This window comes from Sorex fumeus, unplaced genomic scaffold (genome assembly GCF_029834395.1).
Source record: "Sorex fumeus unplaced genomic scaffold, SorFum_2.1 ptg000122l, whole genome shotgun sequence".
In the NCBI taxonomy this organism is placed as follows: Eukaryota; Metazoa; Chordata; class Mammalia; order Eulipotyphla; family Soricidae; genus Sorex; species Sorex fumeus.
In genome coordinates, this window is record NW_026606179.1 from 18,834,247 (window position 1) to 18,855,440 (window position 21,194).

The window sequence follows — 21,194 nt, forward strand, 5'->3', positions numbered from 1 at the left end:
TGAGCCTGGGGCTCTTACAGAGCAGGGGGAGGGGCCCGCTGAGAAGTTAGCAGCTGGAGATTAGATTTCCCAGAATCAGGAGAAGAAAGGAGGGAGAAGGATCCAGGAGTGAGTTCAGGCAGGGTCAGCCAGGGTAGGGGGCTACATCTGGAGCCCCTCCCTCGTGCCAGCCTGGGCCTGGCACCTGCTACTTCCTTACTCTTGTCAGGGGCTGGAGTGTAAGCACAGCAGGGAGGGCACTTGTCTTGCACACGATGGACTCAAATTCAATCCCCTGCATCCTATATGGTCCCCCTGACCTGAATGAACACTGCCGCATGAAGCACCCTTAAAAGCAAAACAGAACCATACTATTGTTATGGGTGCATTGTGTTGTATTTGTAAAAAGCAAGGTGGCTGGGTGAGCATGTTTGGGGGTGGGGGTGTGTTCCAAAGTAGTGCTTGGGGTACGATGAGCTAGACCCACGTGGTTCCATGCTGGGTGAAGCAGTGTTTCAGGCTGACGGTGCTGGGGGCCTCCAGGACCTTATCCAAGAGCAGGGTGAGGCAGTGGGGGGAGGCATGAGTGGCAAGGGATCAGACTCTGGTCCATGCACATGCAAGACATGCCCCTGCCACTGAGTCATTGCCCTGGGCCCTTAAATGATGTTTTATTGTATCAGTCATGCATTACTTACACAACTACCTTACATCCTAAAGTCACTATTTTTTTTTACTTCTGGGCCACACCCAGTGATACTCGGGTTATTCCTGACTCAGGAGTCACTCCTGGCAGGCTTGGTGGGGGACTTTATGGGGTGCTGGGGATCAAACTGAGTTGGCCACATGCAAACAACCCCTACCCTCTGTACTATCGCTGAGTCACTTTCTACTGAAGACAGAGGAAAACAAACTCAGAGAGGTGCATTCACTTGTTCAGGGACAACCAGCAAGCAAGGTTCACTTTTATGAATGACCAGGGGCCAGAGCCGTAGGACAACAGGGAAGATGCTTGCCTTGTGTGTGGCCAACCTGGGTTTGATCCTGGGTGCCCCATAGGGTCCCCTGAGCCCACCAGGAGAGATCTCTGAGCTCAGGACCTGGAGTAAGCCCTGAGCACTGCTGGGTGTGCTAAGCGCCCCCCCCACCCCCTTCCAATCTTCCAATTAAAACCCAGGTGTGAACTTCAGCAGGGGATGGCAGACCCATTGTGCTGTGTGAGGTCCTGGGTTTCACCCCAGACACATCACCAGAACAAAAACAAAAAAGCATTTAACTTCGGCTGGAGGGTTAGTACAGTGGGCAGAGGGTTTGCCTTGCACACCACCCAGGTGTGATCCAAAAAGCTATAGCATTTGCCTTTAGTCAAGAGGGTCTCTGGTTGGGGTCAGGGAGCCCCATTTTTCTCCCCTTCCCTCCGGGGCCTTTCTCTCCTTATCACCAGCTTCTCCATTCCCAAGGGCACTTCGCATCTTATTTGGAAGCGGGCTTGTTCCATTCCTGGTCAGTTTTCAAGGACATTTCCCACCCGCTCCGCTGGGCCCCGGCCTTGCAGCCGCTGGGCCCCCCGCGGGCCTGAACTAGGGGGGTGGGGGAGGGGGAGAGGGCTGATGCTTTGCAAGCGCAAGGCGCAAATAAGGCAGCTCCGTTTGGGAGGAATATGCTCAGCTTGGGAGTCCTGGGTGGCCGGGTTCCAGCCGCAGCTGGGACGGCCTCCCCACTCCCGGGGGAGACAGGTGCGCCCCTCCCCAGCCTTATCTCCCAGCTTTTCGGTTCCCACGGGCCAGGCGCATAAAAGCGCGCGGAGGCAGGGCCCCCGCACTGACGCCATGGCCCCCCTGTGCCCCTGGCTGCTGCTCCTGGCCCTGACGGCCGTGCCCACCGCGCGCGGCGCCTGCCCGGCGCCCGCCGACCTCAAGCACGCCGACGGCTCGCGCACCTGCGCCATCCTCTTCGACAAGAGCGACCCCTACTACGAGAACTGCTGCGAGGGCGCGCAGCTGGCCGTGGAGCCCGGCGCCGACCTGCCCTTCCTGCCCTCCAACTGGGGCAACGTGGCCTCGTCGCTGGTGGTGGCCCCGCGCTGCGAACTCACCGTGTGGTCGCGCCGCGGCAAGGAGGGGAAGACCCGCAAGTTCAGCTCCGGCACCTACCCGCGTCTGGAGGAGTATCGGCGCGGCGTGCTGGGCGACTGGGCCGACTCCATCTCCGCGCTCCACTGCAGGTGACCCCGCCCCGCCCAGCCCCGACCCGACCCCGGAGTCCCCGGAACGCAGTCAGCCGCCCCCTGCCCCGCAAGCCCTCAGCCCCATCTCCCAAATTCCCGACCCAGAACCCCCAGCACCCCAACCCTTAGCATCCCCCTCCGTCTGCTCTCACCACCCTAGCATGGGGGTGGGGAGCCCCAGAACCATCCGCGTTACCCGCAGACTTTGCAATCCCAGCCCTGAAGCTGGTCCCAACCCAATTCTAGGAATATCCTGTGTCGCCCTCGTGGCCCGACGCAGAAACCCCTAGACCTTCCCGATGAGCCTCAGACTGGAACACGAGTTCCAGCATCCCTAAGAAGTTTCTGCAAGCCTTCCCCACCTCACTGTGGGGGCCTCACCCCAATCTTGCGCTGGAGTTTCCCAACTCAGACCCTGCGACCGGACACCTAGCTACCCTCCCTAGCCTGGTCTCCCACCCTATCTCAGGCTTTTAGAACCTTCCATACCTTAAATCTTCGAGCCCCTGGTGATCCTTTTTGATTCTGTTGCAGGTGCTACTGATGCCTCTGAGATCCTGTATCTCCACCTGCCCCTGAGTGCTGCATCCCTGACCTGACCTGTCCCCAGGGTCCCCTGAAGGTCCCAGCATGGCTCTAGGAGGAAACCCCTGCCTCCACCCTGCTGTGCCTACAATACAGCCCTTGTGACACTCTGTCCGCCATCCGTGTGTGCTTGGGACTAGGGACTCCAGGACCAAGGCTGGCTCAGCCCATACATGGCTTGTCCCCACACTAGAAAGTGGCATGGCTTTCCACATGCATGAAGTCACAGCCCTGAAGGATTTCCATGTGACTCATCCTCATGCTACAGGCTGTTTGGTAAATGCGGAAATTCTCCCTTAAATCTGGGTCAAGCCCTCTCCTCTGGCAGGGACAGCATGGAGGACATGATTCCCTGGCCTTAGCACGCAACACTTTTCGCCTACCACCCAAACACACATACACACTCGCACACGCATTCACACACTTGAATTTGGAGATTTGTGGTCTGTTCTCTGCTGCGTCTGTCCGTCTTCCATCAGGGGGTCACACCTCTTGGTGGATTCCTGGTTTGGGAGCCCTGGAGGAGTTAGAGACAGAAAGGGTCTGCTGGGAAGGGGAGAGAGGGGCACTGTGTGGGAGTAGGGACATGGGGGGGGGGGGAGAATTCAGGGAGACTCAGAGCTGAAAGTTACGGGGGATGGGCCAAAATAGTAGTATAGCCAGTAGGGTGTTTGCCTTGCATGCAACCAACCTGGGTTTGATCCCCAGAATCCCAAATGGTTCCCTGAGTACCACCAGGAGAAATTCCTGGGTGTAGAGTCAGGAGTAACCCCTGAGCATCCTCGAGCGTGACCCAAAAAGAAAAAAAATAGGGGAAAGCCCGAATGTCACTGAGTGGTAGAGCTTGCGTTTTGAATGTGTGAGGGTCTGAGTTTGATCCCTAGACCCCCTGCCCACAGAAGATTGAGGGGGCAGAAAGCTCCCTCACAGGAGGTCCAAGATTGATCCCTGGCAACCCATGCCATGAGGATCACTGTCAGGATTGACCAAGCACAGTGCTGGGTGTGGCCCCGAGAGAGAGAGAGAGAGAGAGAGAGAGAGAGAGAGAGAGAGAGACAGAGACAGAGACAGAGACAGAGGGAGACACAGAGAAAGACAGAGAGAGACATAAACAGAGAAAAAAAGAGTCAGACAAAAAGAGTTAAGTGAAGATCCTGAATACATCCACTTCATCCACTGGGGTATATGGTCCAGGTTGGTGCCGAGGTTCTGGCCAGGATCCAGAAATACTGTTACGCTGGTGCAGTTATAAACCAAGATGGGTGTCCCTGCCCCGTCAGCACATACACTGTTTAATCCGACCCACAAAGCTTTATTGCGCATGGAACACTGGCAAAGCACAGACCCGGGAGGAAGGAGCTGGGTGCTCACGGGGCTGTGAGAGTAGCAGGGAAACGCCAGTGGGACACACACTCGGGACGTGAGAAGCCAGGTGCCAGGTGGGACTGAGGGATCTGGGGGCTCGGGGACTTTGGGAGGGATTGAGGGAACAGGGAGGTGCTACTGGCTCAGGGAGATGTTAAGAGGATCAGGGGGTGCTAAGGGCCGGGGGGACAGGAATCAAGGGATGTTCGAGGTTAGGGGTATGTGGAGGCAAGGGTGATCAGGGTCACAGGGTGCTCTGGGTCAAGGGGTGTTGGGGGTGCTTGGAGCCAGGGGTACTCAGGGTCAGGGGTGGTTGAGGTCAGGGTGCTGGGACCAGGAGTGTTGAGATCAGGGGTACTCAGAATTGAAGTGCTCAGGGTCAGGGGGTGCTCAAGGTCAGGATGCTGGGATTAGGGGGTGCCAGAAGCCAGGGTATTCTGGGTGGGGGATTTACAGGGTCAAAGGGTATGGGGGTCAGGGTGCTCAAGGTCAGGGTCCTGGGGCTGAAGTGCTAGGGGGTGGGTTGCTTAAGTCAGTGGTGCTAGGGATTGTGTGGTACTTAGGCCAGGGGGCTCTAGAGGTTGGGGTGCTCAGGGTTGAGGTACTAGGGTTGGGGTGCTAGGATTTGGGTTCTAAGGGGGTGGGATGCTAGGAGTTCGAGTGCTAGGGTTGGGGTGCTAGGGGTGCTAGGGTTGGGGTGCTAGGCTCTGTGGTTCTAGGTGTTGGGTGATTAGGGTTGGAGTGCTAGGGGCACTACGGTTGGAGTGCTAGGGTTGGGGTGCTAGGGATTGGGTACTCAGGGTCAGGTGCTCAGGGTCGGAGTGTTGGGATTGGCCAGACAGACCCAGCCTGTCACTCTCGGAGCTGCACTGACACGGAGGAGTCGGTCACCCGGGTCCGCAGCAGCCCACCAGGCTCCATCCGATTCTTGGTCTTGTGCATGAAGTGGACGAAGCGCACGCCCGAGCCATAGTGGCGGAACACGTGGGACACCTGTGAAAGGGCAACCGGCCTTGTCCTGTCCCCATCAGGTCCGGGGTTGCCACTGCCCACCCCCTCCTGCTATGAGCTCTTAGGACCTTACACATGTGCTGGCTGCAGCCACCCAGGTCACAGAGCCTCACCTGGATCCAGCGACCGGGGGGCCCCTTGGCAGAGGTGCGGGGTGTCACGTGATGCTGGGCGAGGACTGTGTGGCGGTCAGCAGCCAGCAGCCAGACGTGCAGCTCGTAGACGCTCTCGTCAAGGTGGCTGTCCTCGTACCTGGGAGCAGGCCCAGCCTCCAGCTGCCACCGCCGCTTCCATCCCGTTCACCATGACCACTGGCCCCTGCCCGCACCCAGTGGGGACGGGGACAGCCCAGCCCAGAATCCAAGTGACACAGCTGGGGCCGAAGGTCAGGGCTATGCACCTGTCTCCCCAAGATTCTCAAAATGTGCACTGTGACCCTGTATGGGCTTAAATAACTAAATGGGGGGAGGTTGAAAATAATTGTTGAAAGGGGCCAAAGAGGCAGCCAAGGCCGGACCCAGTAGTGCAGGGCCTGATAGGAGTCAGGGGGTCCAGGAGACAAGACTTGATTTCTGGGGTTGCCGGGGGCACCTACCAGTCCATGATGGTGATGTCCGGCTGCTCATCATCCAGCAGCTCCTCCCACAGGCCCTCGGCCAGGAGGTCCAGGCACTGTTGCTTCACGGTCCAGCTGCAGGAGCAGAACCCCCTGAGCACAGGGCCCGTGGGGCGCCCCGGGTCCCACATATAGACTTTTGGCTTATGGACCCACCACCCTCTGTCCTGGGCCCTAATGCTTTCGGCTTCTGTTCATTTGGTTTGGTTTGAGGGATCCATCCGGCAGTGTTCAGGGCTGACTCCTGGCTCTGTGCTCAGGGACCACTCCAGGAGGGGCTCAGGGGAGCCCTGGAGGCACACCTTCTCTTCCACGAGCAAAAGCAGATTTGAGTAAAGGCCAAGAAGTTGGGAGGGGGGCTGGAGTGGCAGTACTGGGGGTTAGACACTTGCCTTTAATTGACCTGGGTTCATTCCCGGGCACCCCATAGGGTCCCTTGAGCTGCATCAGGAGTGATGCCTGAGTTCAGCCATGAGCAGCACCGAGTGTGGCTCAAACCCTTTTCCAGGGGAAATAACAGAAAAAAGAGCGGGGCGACTCTTCGCTGTCCCAGAAAAGTGGCTGAGAGGGACACCCTCAGAGCAGCTCTTTGCTGGCCCCTCACCCTCTGGTTTCACACTGTCCCCCTCCCCAGCACCCTGGCTCCCTGCTCACAGAGCAGCAGATGGAGGCTCAGAGATGCCAAGTCCGTTTCTGTGGGAGACCCCTCAGCGAGAATAGAGTGGGGAAAGACTCGAGTGCAGGTCATGGGGCAGGGTGGGCACCCACCTAAGGTTCTGCTGAAGGTTCTCGATCCTGATGTGCCACCCCCGGAAATTGCCTGGGAGGAGGAGGGGTCTGCGGTGAGAGGAGCACCTCTCCCCGTCTACCCCCATCCAGCCCCCGTTTTAGGGGCAGCCGCCAAGCGCTTACCCAGGGTCTCCAGGGGCTTCCGGGTGGGACCCACGGGGGGTGCTGGCTCATAAATGTTGATGCCTGAAATGTAGAGGGGTAGGGTGGCGCCTCAGGAGGGCAGGAACACCCCCCCCCCCGCCATATACACACATACACACCCCTCATATCCTGCCCCCAGGGCTCTGTGGCAGGGCAGGAATCCTTGTTCTGCCAGCTGGGCAGGGCCAGCCTGGCGGGAATGAGTAAGTCAGGGCTGGGAGCACTGAGAAGGTCCTGGGGGGAGGGGGAGTAGGCACAGATGGGGCGCAGGGAGAGGTTCTCAGGAGAAGGGGACTAAAATCTACGAATGAATGAGTGACTAAATAAGGGAGCCGGATAGTATAGTGGGTAGGGCGCTTGTCTCACCTGAGTGGCTGGCTTGGATTTGATCCCTGGCATCCCATAGGGTTCCCTGAGCCATGCCAGGAGTGATCCATGAGCACAGAGTCAAGAGTAAGCTCTGAGCACCCTGGGTGTTCCCCCAAACAAAACAAAGAGCAAAATGCCCAAGGCCCAAGAGAACGGGTGCCATGTGTGAGAGAGAAGACTAGCAGAGCAGGCGGAGAGAGGATGAAGGTTAAGACATTTGCCCTGCATGGTGCTGTCTCCAGGTCAGACACCATTATGACCCCCTGAGCACCCGTGGGTGCAGCCCTGCATGAAAGCCCCTGAGCAATGACCCTGGAGTCCCTTGAGCATGACTAGGGTGGCCCAGAGGACCCCCCGGCACTGCAGGTCCCTGACAATACCTATTCTCAGGGACTTCACATTTTTACCACTGACCCCATTGGTCAAGAAACTCTGGAGGTGGTTGGGGCTGAAGCGACAGCACAGCGGGTAGGGCGTTTGCCTTGCCTATGGCCAACCCAGGTTTGATTCCCAGCATTCCATATGGTCACCTGAACACTGCCAGCAGTGATTCCTGAGTACAGAGTAACCTCTGAGCATCACCGGGTGTGACCCAAAAAGCAAAAATAAATAAATTCATAAATAAATCTCTGGAAGTGGGGCCAGAGCAATAGTATGGTGGGCAGTGGGCAGTGGGGAGGCTGCTTGCCTGGCACTTGGCCCACCCAGGTTCGATCCTCGGCAGTCCAGATGGTTTCCAGAGCACCAGCAGGAGTAATGCCTGAGTGCAGAGCCAGGAGTAACCCCTGAGCATTGCCGGATGTGGCCCCCAAACGAACAAACCAACAAATCTCTGGAAATGACCCTCAGGGCTCCTGAGCACCCCTTAGAGGGCTCCCCCCACCCGCCAGAAGAAAAAGAGAGAGGCCCAGGGAAGCGAGAGTAAGGGCAGAGCCGGTAGGGCGCTTGCCTGCACATGGCAGCCCCGGCTTGGATCCCCGAGCAGCGCCAGGAGTGATCTCTGAGCACAGAGCCAGGAGTAACACCTGAACATGTCCGGGGGGTGGCTCCCAAACAAACCCTCTGGAAGCGACCCTCAGGGCTCCTGAGCACCGCTTGGGAGAAGAGAAACAGAGAGGCCGAGGGGAGCGAGAGCGAGGGCAGACGGGTAGGGCGCTTGCCTGGCACACGGCAGCCCCGGCTCGGATTCCCGAGCACCGCCTGGAGTGATCCCTGAGCACAGAGCCAGGGGTAAGTCCTGGGCATCGCGGGCTGTGGCCCCCAAACCCAAACCCAGCCTAGAGTGGCGGAGGCAGAGAGGAGGGGAGCGGAGCCCGAGAGCGCGCGCGGGCAGAGGCGCAGGCGGGCGGGCGGGCGCGCACCTTCGGGGTTGGGCGAGCGCAGCAGGTTGCGGTAAAGCGGCCGCCGCAGCAGCAGCAGCTTCCAGGAGAGGCGCGGGGGCAGCTCCAGGCTCACCCCCGGCGACCCCCACTCCTCCAGTAGCAGCTGCCGCGCGTACGCCTCGGTCGGCGGCTCGGGCTGGGGCGGCTCGGGGGTCTCGGGGGTCCCGGGCGCCACGGGCGACGGCAGCGGCGGCGGCGACGGCGGCTCGCGCGGGCTGGCGGGCTCGTCCTCCAGGGCGCGGGCACCGGCCCCGCGGGGCTCCCGGTCCTCCGCCATCCTCCGCCTCGGTCCGGGCGACTGTCCCGTCTCTTCCTTGGGGCCCGGGGTGACCCGCGGCGGGAGGAGGCGGGGCGCCCCGGCCGGCCGCTCCCCGAGGGGGGTGTGTTGAGGGGGGCAGGATCGGGCCCCTGGCCCCTCCTCCCTCAGCCCGGAATCAGGGGGCCCCACCCTGCCATCCCACAGCCCCTTCCTGCCCCCAGGACGCCGAGCCCCTCCTCACCTGCCCGCACCCCCTGCCCTAATTTCCGCAGGGCCACCTGAGGACCCAGGCTCACCCTGGGAGCGGCAAGGGCCCCCGAGAGCTAATGCCAGGGCTCTGGGCTCTAATGAGGCCCATCGGTCTCGTTAACAGCCTGCGCAGCAGGATTAAAAGGTTCCCTAATGAGGCCCCCTTCCTCCCCCCTAAATTCTCTTTATGCGGGGAGGGGTGGGAGGAATTTGGGTCCTGCCGCTTCCTGCTTCACCACTTTCACCACCCGGGATCCCGCCCTCAGGGACCCCGACTTTCCCGCCCCAGAAACTCAAGGGGGAGGAGGGAAGAAAGAACCTAGAGACAGATCTCCTGGCAGGGGTTAAGGGGTGTCGTGGAGGAGGTGAGCTACCCCAAGGACACAGGGACAGAGAGGGAGGCAGCCACCCAGCTAGGGCTCCCCAGGGTGCCTGCACCCCATTCCCATGCCCATGTGGTGAGCCACATGGACAACCGAGGCCTCCTCCCTGCAGGTCAGGTGTGAGGGGCAGGAGGTGGTGAAGAGGAAGTAGAGTGGCGAAGGAACCAGTCCTGCCAGATACCCACAGCACAGCCTGGCTGGCCACACCTGACCCAGGTACGCAAGGGCCAGAGGCCCAAAACCACAGCCCAGGACAGTGATCCACCCATCTGGTCCAGGGAAGGGGAGGTGGGGTCGCCTGCAAGTGTATCTCATCCAGTCTGGGGGCATCGCTCCGTAGTAGAGCACCTGGCCAGGCTGCAGGTTTGATCCCAGGCACCCTCTGCTACTCCACATGGTCTCGACTGTCTTCCCCACCCCACCCCACAGACAAGGAAACAGCCAGTGCCCATCCGGCCCCACTGAACCCCACCTGCTTCTTGGCCCAGATTCCTGCCAGGCACGTGCTGGGACATGAGGCCTGGAGTTCACACCCCAGTGACGAGGGCACATAATTGGGGGCCACCCGGTGGCGGCCTGGGCCCAGGGTGAAGTCAACACTTGTATCCACACCCCCTGGGACGGGGTGACTGCTGCCAGACCCATTCTGCAGATGAGGAAACCAAGGTGCTGAGAGCTTAGTCACCCCAGGTGCTGAGAGCTTAGTTACTCCTGGGTGCTGAGAGCTGTCTGGGATACATTGAGGCTCATCTGAAACTCTCTGGCTCTGAGAAGCAAGTAGGAAGCAGACAGGGGACAGTGGCTCCGTTTCTCAGCTGCCTCCTCTCACCCCTCAATCCCCCAGGGGGAAACTAGTAACAAGAACTGAGGGGAACTGAGGCAGGAGGGGTGGAGAGATGTGTTGTTGTGGCAAAGGAGGGAGCACACCAAAGTGGGGAGTAGGGGGAACCACACCCAGAGATTCCCAGAGTCCAGGATGCCCGCAGACCAAGCCTCATGTGCCCAGAGATCCTTCCCACACCTGGACCTGGCATCCAGCACCCCCGCCCGCTCCTTGTTGGAAGAGGGGTGGCTGGGGGCAGGGGAGAAGGTGGAAGGGACTGAGCCTGCAGGGACCATGTGTGGAGTCAGTGCTGTCCCATGGGAATCCAGGACCGGGAGTGGCCTTGAGCCAGACGCCGAAAAGCAAGGCAGCTCCGAGAATCCACAGGCTGGAGGCCAAGTCCCCTCTTTCTCTTCCTACCAAGGGGGTAGACGTTTTCCTGTGCACGCACACATGTATGATCACACACATGCAAAAATCAAGGTCTTTTTTTTTCTGTTTGTTTATTTGGGGGCCACACCTGGGAATGCTCAGGGGTTCCGGGGAGGCTCAGGGGTTACTCTTGGCTCTGCACTCAGGAATTGCTCCTGCAGGTGCTCGGGGGATCATATGGGATGCCAGGATCAAACCCAGGTCATCTGCTTGCAAGGCAAGTGCTCTCCCCATGGTACTATAACTCAGACCCCAAGAATCAGAGTCTTCATGAAAGTCTCAACCTGACCAGTCTCTCCTCCATTAACCCTCTCAGTGCCGTGGGAGGAAAATTTCAGGCCTTTTCCAGGTTCTTGAGACTGGTCCCTGTCTTTTGTGGGGGCTTGGGGGCCACAGCCAGCAATACTCAGGGGTTACTCCTGACTCTGACTCTGTGCTCAGGAATTATTCCTGGTGATGCTTGTGGTGCCAGGGATCAAACCTAAGCCAGCGCATGCAAGGCAAGCGCCCTACCCACTGTACTATCTCTCTGGCCCCCGGTCTCTGTGTTTTTGATCAGATCTGCTCACATTCAGGATTCGCCTCTTGAAATTCTTCTGGACTGGTCTTCTCTTGCAGCCAGGTCCCCAACAGTCTGTGGCACCCAAATTTGAGGATGAGTCAGGGACACTCAAGGTGGGTAATGAAAATGTGTCTCTGGGCCAGAGCGATAATACAGTGGGTAGAGTGTTTGCCTTACACATGGCTGACTGGGATTCCAACCCGGGCACCCCCTATGGTCCTCCAAGCCCAGCCAGGAATGATTTAGGCACAGAGCCAGGAGTGAACCCTGAAACCCACTGGATGTGGCCCCAGAGCTGAAAAACAACAACAAAGAAAATATGCTTTTCTGTGGCTCAGTGATAGAGCAAGGCCTGGCATGGGAGAGGGCCTAGGATGGGATTGGGGGCCACACAAAAATAAATGAAACTAAAACGTAACCTTTCAAATCCCGCTTTAGTCAGTCTGACTCAGTCTTTCCAAGACTCGGGGAGTAAATATTTAGGAAGCATTCCCCCCCCCCCACCATACTCCACAGTGTGGCTTGGTTTTTTATTGAAACCCAAGGGGCCAGGCCCCAGCAAGCCCTGCAGACAGCCGTCAAAGTTCATCTGTCCCCTTTCTCCGCCTTCAGAGAAGCAAAGGTCCAGGTGGAGACTGGCTTCTGAGAGGCTTTCTTCTCTTCTCTTTTATCTTGGTGTGAGGTGTGTGGTTGGGTCATCCCTCGCTGTGCTCAGGGCTGTACCTGGCTTTGTTCTTAAGAGTGACCCCTGGTGGTGCTTGAGGGACCATGCAGTGCTGGGATCAAATCAGAGTCAGCTGCATGCAAGGCAAGTAGCTTAATCTGGCAGCTTGCTTACTTTTTCTTTCTCTCCCTCTCTCCCTCTCCCTCCCTTCCTTTCCTTCTTTCTTGCTTGCTCTCCCACTCCTTCCCCCTCTCTCACTCATTCTCTCTCTTCCTTCCTTCCGTGTTTTCCTTCTTTCTTTTCTTTCTGTTTTGGGCCACACCTGATGAAGCTCAGGGCTTGTTCCTGTCTCTACGCTCAGGTCTTACTCTTTGCTTTGTGCTTGGGAATCGCTCCTTGTGATGCTCAAGGGACCTGAGTGTCCTGTGCATGTGTGTGGGTTTCAGCGCGGAAAAGAAATGCATGCTAGAAAGCGTGAGGTATGTGGTTGGGTCATCCCTGTCCATCTGTACAGAGGACCCCAAAGCCCTTCTACAGAGGGAGAAAGAGGGACTAGGGGCAAAATTCTGGGAAAAGAGAGGATGCACCTAAAATCAGGTGCAGGGGTTGGTGATTGTAGCAAAGAAAGCGTGAGTGTGTGTGTGGGGGGGAGGGGACATCGGGCTGATCGATGGTAGATTGGGGAGGTTCTGGGTGCATCTGTTTGTTATCATGCACCCAACTGTATTTTATATTTATTAAAAAAAACTTTTTTTCTGGGTTGGAGTGATAGTGCAGCGGGTAAGGCATCTGCCTTGCACATGGCCAACGTGGTTTCACTCCCAGGCATCCGATATGGTCCCCTGAGCACCGCCAGGAGTCATCCCTGAGTGTAGAGCCAGGAATAATCAATCCCTGAGCACTGCCGGGTGTGACCCCAAAACAACAATCAAAAGTTTTTCTTTCTCTTTCTGGACCATACCCAACTGTTTTCTGGACTTACTCTTGGCTCTGAGCTCAGGCATCACTCCTGGCGGGGCTGTGAGGACTCCATGTATGCGGGGGATTAAACACAGGTTGGCCACGTGCCAGGCAAGTGCCTTGCCGGCTTTACTATCTCTCCCGCCGCCCTGGCTGGACCTTATAAATGGTGTCATTTGTTGTGAAGAAATCACACAGCAAGAAGCAGCAAAGGAGAAGGAAAACGGCAACTGTTTGCATTTTGTGTGCGGTACGGTGGGTGGGACCCAAGGCCGCACACATACAAGAGCGTCTCTGCACGACCACCTCGTCCTGCTCTGCGAGCTCCAAAGGAAAAAGGTAGGGGAGTGAGAAAAGCAAGATGTGGAGCAGCGGGCTCCAAGGGCTCCTGTGTGTGGGAAGAAAAACTATATGCAAAGCAGAAGCGGCGCTGGAGTTTCCCCGCTGCTCATCCTGCCTGCTCCTGCCACTAATTACCGTATTTACCGGGAAGAGCAGGGGCACAGTTCTGGTTCCCCTGCAGTTTCAGCCTGTGGGGTTGGGGAGCCTGGGCTCCCCCCAGTCAAGCAGTTAATAATCAAACAACCCAAACTGCCCTGAAGGTGAAGAGGAGCAAGCTGGAGGCCAGAGAAAGCCTGTTTGTCACTGGGATGGTCCGTGAGGGCTTCTCAGAGATGATATTATTTGTGCAGAGACCTGAGAAGGGAAAAAAGTTTGGCTGTGCAAAGGGCAGGGGGGAGGTAGTGTGGGGAGGAGCACATGCAGGCAGAGGGAAGAGCAAGTGGCACCCCTCAAACCACAAGCTGGGTAGGGAAGCTGGGTGGGCTCCCGGCAGGCGGGTTGGTCTCTACATCATGAAGCATGTTCCTTTCCAGGGAAGGCCCATGGGCAACATTCTTCTCCCAGTGTAACATTCTTTTTGTTCTTCTTGGATGCGACTGGGCCACACTCCCTCCCGCCTGAGGCTGAGCAACTTTAACTCTGTCCTGTCACTGATAAGAAGGGCGGGGAAAATTTGGCAATGATAGAAAGTTCCTCAACATGCAGTAACAAAAAAATTAACTTCAGGGACCAGAGCAGGGAGGACACTGGCTTTGCTCACAGTCGACCTTGGCTTGATCCCTGGCATCCCATATGGTCCTCTGAGCATGGCCAGGAGCGATCTCTGAGTTCAGAGCCAGGAACACATCTGAACACTGCTGGATGTGCAAATAATAATAATAACAACAACAACAACAACTTCAAAGCAACCACATCAGAAATCCAGAATGCTCCTGGCCACGCCCACCAGATTGTTTTTCTCAGGGAAAAAGGGGTTGAAAGTGGGCAACCCTGATCTAAGAGAGCCCTGATCTAGAGTCAGAGAGACAGTACAGTGGGGAAGGCATTGCCAGAGTAAACCCTGAGCAAAGCTAGGTGTAGCTCCAAAACTGAAATAAATAAAAGAGCTCACCTCTAGAGAGAGTGCAACCCTCCTTGATTTGAGGTGCAACACCCTACCTAACCTCTCTCTCTGGGTCACAGGTCTCCACTTAAACAGGTGCTTGGGGGCTGGAGAGATAGCACAGCAGGTAGGGCATTTGCCTTGCACGCGGCCGACCCGGGTTCGATTCCCAGCATCCCATATGGTCCCCTGAGCACCGCCAGGAGTAACTCCTGAGTGCATGAGCCAGGAGTAACCCCTGTGCATCGCCAGGTATAACCCAAAAAGAAAAAAAAAACATAAAAAAGGAGCTCTGGGTAGGAGAGATAATATAGGGGTGATGGTATTTGTCTTGCATGAACCTGGCTTAGGTTCAATTCCCTTAGGGCTCCCCAAGATCCACCAGGAATAAACCCTGAGAACAGCCAGGTGTGACTCCCAAACAAAACAATTGTTTTTTCAAAACAATTTTAAAAGTATTTTAAAATACTTTAAAATATCACTTTTTTTAAAGAATCACTGGTTTCCACCCAGTGATACTCAGCCTCTGAGGGCAGCATGGGGACTGGGGGTGAAACTCAAACTCGGGGCCTTGAGCCCTTGAGGCACATGCTCCAGCCCTGAGCTGTGTCCCGTTCCCTCTCAGCCCCTCACTCTTTCTGTTTGTTGTATTTGGGGGGCCACACCTCCTGATGCTCAGGGCTTACTCCTGGCTCTGCACTCAGAAATCACTCCTGGTGGTGTTCAGGGGTCCCTATAGAATGACGGGGATCAAACCCGGGTCAGCTGCAGACAAGGCAAGCACCCTCCCCACGGTGCCACTTTTTTTTTTTCTTTTTGGATCACATCCAGCAATGCTCAGGGGTTACTCCTGGCTCTGCACTCAGGAATTACTCCTGCGGTGCTCAGGGGAACCATATGGGACGCTGGGAATTGAACCCCGGTCGCCCAGGAGCAAGGCAAACGCCCTACCCGCTGTGATGGTGCCACTCTTAGAAATCTTATAAGGATACTTGTCACCTTGGGGTTCCCTCTGCACCTTACAGCTACAACGACCCCCTTTTCCTAACGAGCCGCATTCACAGGCTCCAGGGTTTTGGCTGTGGGCCTGTTCTTCTGGGGGGCACCCCTCAAACCACAAAGGCGGCAGGAGTTGAGCTGGGGGCGCCAGGAGGGTCCGGTTGAGGGGTTCTCTGTTCTGAGCACAGCCGAATGCTCGAATGCTTGCCTCTCCTCGCCTTCCTCTCCAGAAACCGGGGAGAGGGGCGCCTTTTGCCCCACTCAGGGGCTATCCCTGGGGAGGCGAGGTGGGTCCAGGACGGGGCGGGACTCTGTGCTGGCCCCTAAGTCCCGCCCCCGCTGCGCTGGTGCCAAACCCTGGTGCCAAACCCGAGTCTTCCTCAGAGCGCCTCGCGCCCCCAAGCCGCTGGTGGCGGGAGACAAAGAAAAGTGGGGGCACTGGGACGCAGAGGAGCAGGACGACGGCACAGGTGGGGATGGGGGTGGGGGCAGGTGGGTGAATGCGTCAGCATCAGCCTGCAGGGGGCGCCAGAGGAGCGGCGAGTTGGGGTGCAAGGGGGAAATGAGGTGAAGAGAGAGAGAGGGGGGCGAGGAGCGAGGCAGACAGAGGGATGAAGATAAAGACCGAGGCCGAGGCCTGGACACAGACAGAGACAGAAAGAGACAGACTGGGGGCTGGAGCGATAGCACAGCAGGTAGGGCGTTTACCTTGCACGCGGCCGACCCAGGTTCGATCCCCAGCATCCCATATGGTCCCCTGAGCACCGCCAGGAGCAATTCCTGAGTGCAGAGCCAGGAGTAACGCCTGAGCATCTCCGGCTGTGACCCAAAAAGCAATTAATTAATTAACTAAATTTAAAAAATAAAAGAAAGAGATAGACAGACTGGGCGGGCTTACCCTGGGAAGGATCCAGAGACTTGGATGCTCGGAAGAACTCAGGGAAGAGGCAATACACAGGCAGAGAAATCCAGTAACAGAGTCTGAAGTGGGCTTGGAGCCCTAGTACAGAGGGGTGGGCACTTGTCATGCGCGTAGCTGACCTGAGTTCAGTCCCGGTCTCCCGAGCCAGGAGTAATCGCCGAGCACAGAGTCAGGAGTAAGACCTGAGCAACACCGGTTGTGACCCAGAAACCAGAAAAGTGATGTCTGGAGTCTTCTCTCCCTCAGAACCAAGGACATCCCACCATGCTGGGTGGGGTTCTGGATGAGCATGGTCCCAGGGATGAGGTCCTGGGCTCCAGCCTGGCATCGCAACAAGTGCAAAAGCCAAGCTGGGGAGCTGGCCCCATGGTCTGGGCCATGGAGCCTGGGTCTGAGCAGCTCCACATCTTCAGGCCTGAGCTCTGGGAGTCCGGTCCAGTTGGCCGAATCTCTCCAGGAACATCCTCCAGTCTCCTGAGTGCTGCTGTTAAACCCCCTTCCCCACCTCTCTTTTCCCCCAAAGCAAACCCACAACGGGTTGGAAAGATAGCACAGGGGCTGGAGCAGTAACACAGTGGGTAGGGCATTTGCCTTGCATGTGGCCGACCTGGGTTCGATTCCCAGCATCCCATATAGTCCCCTGAGCACCACCAGGTTTAATTCCTGAGTGCAGAGCCAGGAGTAACCCCTGTGCATTGCTGAGTGTGACCCAAAAACCAAAAAAAAAAAAAAATAAGGAAAGAAAGAAAGAAGAAAGATAGCACAGGATTGAGGCACTTGTCTTGCACACAGCTGAACCTGGTTCAACCCCTGGCACCCCATATAAACTCCTGAACCCCACCAGGAGTGATTCATGATGCAGAGCCAGGAAGAAGCCCCAAGCACAGAATCAGGAGTGACCCTCAGCACTAACGAGTCTGGTCCCAAATCAACAAAAACATGGGGCTGGAAGGCTAGTACTGGGGTTAAGGTGCTTGCCTTGCATGCTGTCAACCAGGGTTTGACTTTATTTTATTTATTTATTTATTTATTTATTTTTTGGATCACAACTGGCGATGCTCAGGAGTTACTCCTGACCCTGCACTCAGGAATTACCCCTGGCAGTGTTTGGGGGACCCTATAGGATGCCAGGGATTGAACCCAGGTTGGACACATGCGAGACAAGTACACTATACTATCACTCCAGCCCCACATGCAGCCAACCAGAGTTTGATCCCAGCACCACACATGGTTCCCCACGCACACAAACAGGAGTGACCCCTGAATGCACAGCCCGGTGTAAGCAGGGGATAGCTAGGTAGGACTGAATAAACAAAACCACCCAAAACAAAGTAAAATCACAAAAAATGGTTCCCTGCCCTCCTAAACCCCTCAGCAAGAAACCACCACTAGCTTTCTGAGTACCATTCACAAGCTCCATTTTCATCCATCATTGTTTCCAGCCATTCACGGGAGCACTGTAGCACTGTCCTCCCGCTGTTCATTGATTTGCTCAAGCGGGCCCAGTAGCGTCTCCATTTCGAGACTTGTTACTATGTTTGGCATATCGAATACATCACACAGTAGCTTGCCAGGCTTTGCTGTGCGGGCGAGATACTCTCGGTAGCTTGCCAGGCTCTCCGAGAGGGGCGGAGGAATTGAACACGGGTCAGTCGCGTGCAAGGCAAATGTCCTACCTGCTGTGCTATTGCTCCAGCCCATTCACAGGAGAGAATTTGTTTTTCTCAGTTTTGTTTTTGGGGCACACCTGGTGGTGCTCAGGGCTTTCTACCTGGCTCTTTGCTCAAGGATCACTTCCAGCTGTGCTTGGGGGACCACATAGGAATGCTGGGGATCAAATGAGGGTTGGTCGCATGCAGAGCAAGTTCTTTACTCGCTGTATTATCTTTCCAGCCCCAAGAGCCTGCTTTTTCATGCAGTCACCAGAAATAGTCAAGACAGCGCTAGGGAGGAAGAACGTCAATGCGAAGGCTGGGTGCAGGATGCCAGTATTGGCGCAAACTGGGAATAAATCTGTATCTGCAAGGAGGTCTAGCCTGATGTACGCTGAAATTTCCGGGAGAGACAAGTCATTCATCAAATGTTTGCCTCTAGGCTGGAGCTATGGAACATCGGGGTGGGTGCTCGCCTTACACATGGCTGACCCAGGTTTGAGGTACCCATATGTGTACACCCCTGGGCACTGTTAGGAGAAATTTCTCAGTGCAAAGCCACGGTAACCCCTGAGCATCGCTGGGTGTAGCCTTGAAATTAAAAAAAAAAAAAGATTGCTTCTGAGGAGGGGGCCCAGAGACTGGGAAATGGGGAGAGGGAAGTTAGCTTCGCAGTCTCTGCCTTCCCCCTTCAGAAATGTATTTTGTACCTAGAGCTGGGGCTGCCTATTCAAATACTAGAGGAAGTGACAAATTAGAGAAAGTCTAAGACCAAGGGAGAGGGAGCAGGAAAGTGAGATTCAATTGCTTTCTCCAGTGTTTCCCCCAATTCATTGTCTCCCTCTCTCTCTCTCTCTCTCTCTCTCTCTCTCTCTCTCTCTCTCTCTCTCTCTCTTTGATTCATACCTGGTCTTTCTCAGGGGTTACTCCTGGCTCTGCACTCGGGAATTACTCCTGATGGTGTTCAGGGGACCATATAGGAATATAGGATACCTGGGATCGAATCTGGATTGGGCAAGTACAAAGCAAACACTCTCCCTGCTGTACTGTCTGTCACCCTGGCCCCTCAAACCTGTTTCTCTCTCACAGGATGCTTGTACTTGTCCCTGGATTTAGTGCTCACATAGAGACCAGGACCATCTCATCTCAAGATCCTTACTCTTGAGCCGGGAGGGGGTTTTGGGTCACACCCTGCATTGCTTAGGAGCAAGTCTTGGCTCTGTACTCGGAAGTGACCACCCCTGGCGGTGCTCTGGGAACCATATGCAGTGCCTAGGATTCAAACCGGGATGACCTCATGCAAAACAAGGGCTGCAAGCCCTGTACTAGCTCTGGCCCTTTCTCCGAATCCAGCACTGGACCGTGGCACAGCTGAACAGCTGGACTACATTTCCCAGTCGCCCTTGCCAATGGGTGTGGCCACGTGACTCAGTCCTGGCCCACGGAGATCGGAGACCGTGGTGCACTCTGGGTCGTGGCCTTTGAGGGGACCACCTCCTTTCCCACTTCTCCCAACTCATCCAGGGCGGTGCTGGCGAGTTCCCTGGGATATCGCGAGGACAGTCCTAGGAGGGGGGTTGGCAAGATGGACCGCAAACTCCTAATCTTTAGAGGCGAGGGCAATGGGTGATATCATTGACCTCAGAGAGAATTACCTGGATGCCAGGGGCTGGTTCACACAATCGCAGGGCCCTGCCTGGAGTGACTCACTCTGCGGCGTGGTCCGGACCATGCATTTCCACGCAGTCCTTAGGGCGGTTGCCGGGCTGAACCAAACCGGAACCCGGGCTCGGAACCACCGGTCAGACTAGTTTCTCCCACCTCTGTTTGGTCTGATCTACAGTGCCTCTTCGCCTGTAGCATCCCTCTGCAGCCGGTGGGAGTGGGAGGACACTCTCCTGGTGGTGTGCCCCAGGTCAAGGTCCTGTTTGTTTCTGGGCCACACCCGGCGGTGCTCAGGGGTCACTCCTGGAGGGGCTCTGGGGATGGAGCCCAGTTCGGCCAGCAAACCACTCACTGTGCTCTGGGATTCTGGTATTCGTTGTTTTGGGGGATGCACTTGGAGCTGGTGCTGGGGAGGAACCCGGGGGTCCCCCATGCAGCCTCTGAGCTTAGCCCTTCGAGCCTCCTCCCCACCTCGCTGTCCCCTCCAAGCGCCCCTTGGCTGGCAGCCCCCCACCCCACTCTCAACCCGTGGCTGGGCTCCCCACCCGCACCAGCAGGGACGAGGGAACCAGAATCTAGCTGGGTGGCAACAAGAGTGGGAAGAGCCGGCTGAAGCCAGAAGCAGCCGTGCTCCGGGTGCAGTGGAGAAGAGAGGGGGTGTGTAGGCGTGGGCGGTCAGCGCGGTCTCCCCAACTTTGGTGCTTTCCAGCTCCCTTACTGCCCTGTCCTCCAGACTTCGTGGCCAAGCCTCAGGGTTCAGGGGGGTTTGGTCCGCAGAGATTCCCCATCTGCAAGGGCAGCAGCTACAGGAGACGGAGATGGTGATGGAGGCAGAGGGGCGACTGCACCGCGTTTGGTCCCCGAGACGCCCCCAGCGCCTCCGCAGTCATGTGCTTGGGCTGTGGGGAGGACCACGGCTGGGGGGTGCTCCCGACTGTGTTTGAACAGCGAGCAGCTGTCTCGGGAGTGGGTCCCGCGGCTCGCCTCTCCCTTCTGGGAGTGTGTGCGTGGTAGACAGCACCCTCAATCCTTGGGTAACTGGCATCTGTGAAACCATTCGTGCTCCAAGCTTGTTTCTTTCCTGTGCCTGCGGCTGGCGAGATTTCAGTCCTGTCCAAATTTTTTTTTGTGGGGGGCGGGGGGATTCGGGGGCACACCTGGCGATGCAATGCCGCAATCAAATCCTAGTCTGCCACGTGCAAGCCCTACCGGCTGTCCTAGCATTGCCGGTTCTTCTCCACGTCTCAGGATTCGGGGCTACTTTCCAACCTCGCCGTGGCGGCTTTACTCAGGCCTAGCAATTAGCCTACAAGCCCCGGGCCAGGCCTTGTCCCCTACAGTACCCCCATTCTTGGGGTGGGGGGGTGACCTCAGTGAGGAGAGGTGGGTAGGCAGGGACCTTTCTGCTTCATTACACTCCTACTCAGTCCAGGCTGGGGACCTATGCAAGGGGGATTTCTTGCCCCTCTCTCCCCCCGCCATCCACAGCAGCAGGCTGCTGCTTCCCACATCCCACGCTCGGGCTCATGGGGATCCCCGTGCCCAAGCTGACCCCCAAAGCCCAGCTCTAAGCCTTTGACGCTGTACACAAGAGCCACAAGGGCTGTGCCTGCGGCTCTCACCTTGCTCAGAACACCCTTGACACCAAGTCAACTCATTTGGTAATGGTAACGGGAACACCCAGGAACTGAGGTTCCACCTGGATTCTCTCCT

At 56.9% G+C, this 21,194-nt stretch overlaps 2 protein-coding genes across 2 annotated transcripts; one reads left to right on the forward strand and one right to left on the reverse strand.

Annotated features, from left to right (window-relative positions):
• Window positions 1-1,808: 1,808 nt before the first annotated feature.
• On the forward strand, window positions 1,809-2,841 carry SYCN (syncollin). The gene is made up of 2 exons (XM_056137012.1): window positions 1,809-2,203; window positions 2,741-2,841. Exons 1-2 carry the CDS (start codon window positions 1,809-1,811, stop codon window positions 2,748-2,750), a joined length of 405 nt encoding a protein of 134 aa, XP_055992987.1. The 3' UTR covers window positions 2,751-2,841.
• A 2,167-nt stretch (window positions 2,842-5,008) lies between these two features.
• Window positions 5,009-8,744, reverse strand: NCCRP1 (NCCRP1, F-box associated domain containing). The gene is made up of 6 exons (XM_056135682.1): window positions 8,447-8,744; window positions 6,696-6,758; window positions 6,552-6,603; window positions 5,763-5,858; window positions 5,281-5,419; window positions 5,009-5,149 (listed from the first exon to the last, which is right to left on the reverse strand). Exons 1-6 carry the CDS (start codon window positions 8,742-8,744, stop codon window positions 5,009-5,011), a joined length of 789 nt encoding a protein of 262 aa, XP_055991657.1.
• Between the last annotated feature and the right edge of the window lie 12,450 nt (window positions 8,745-21,194).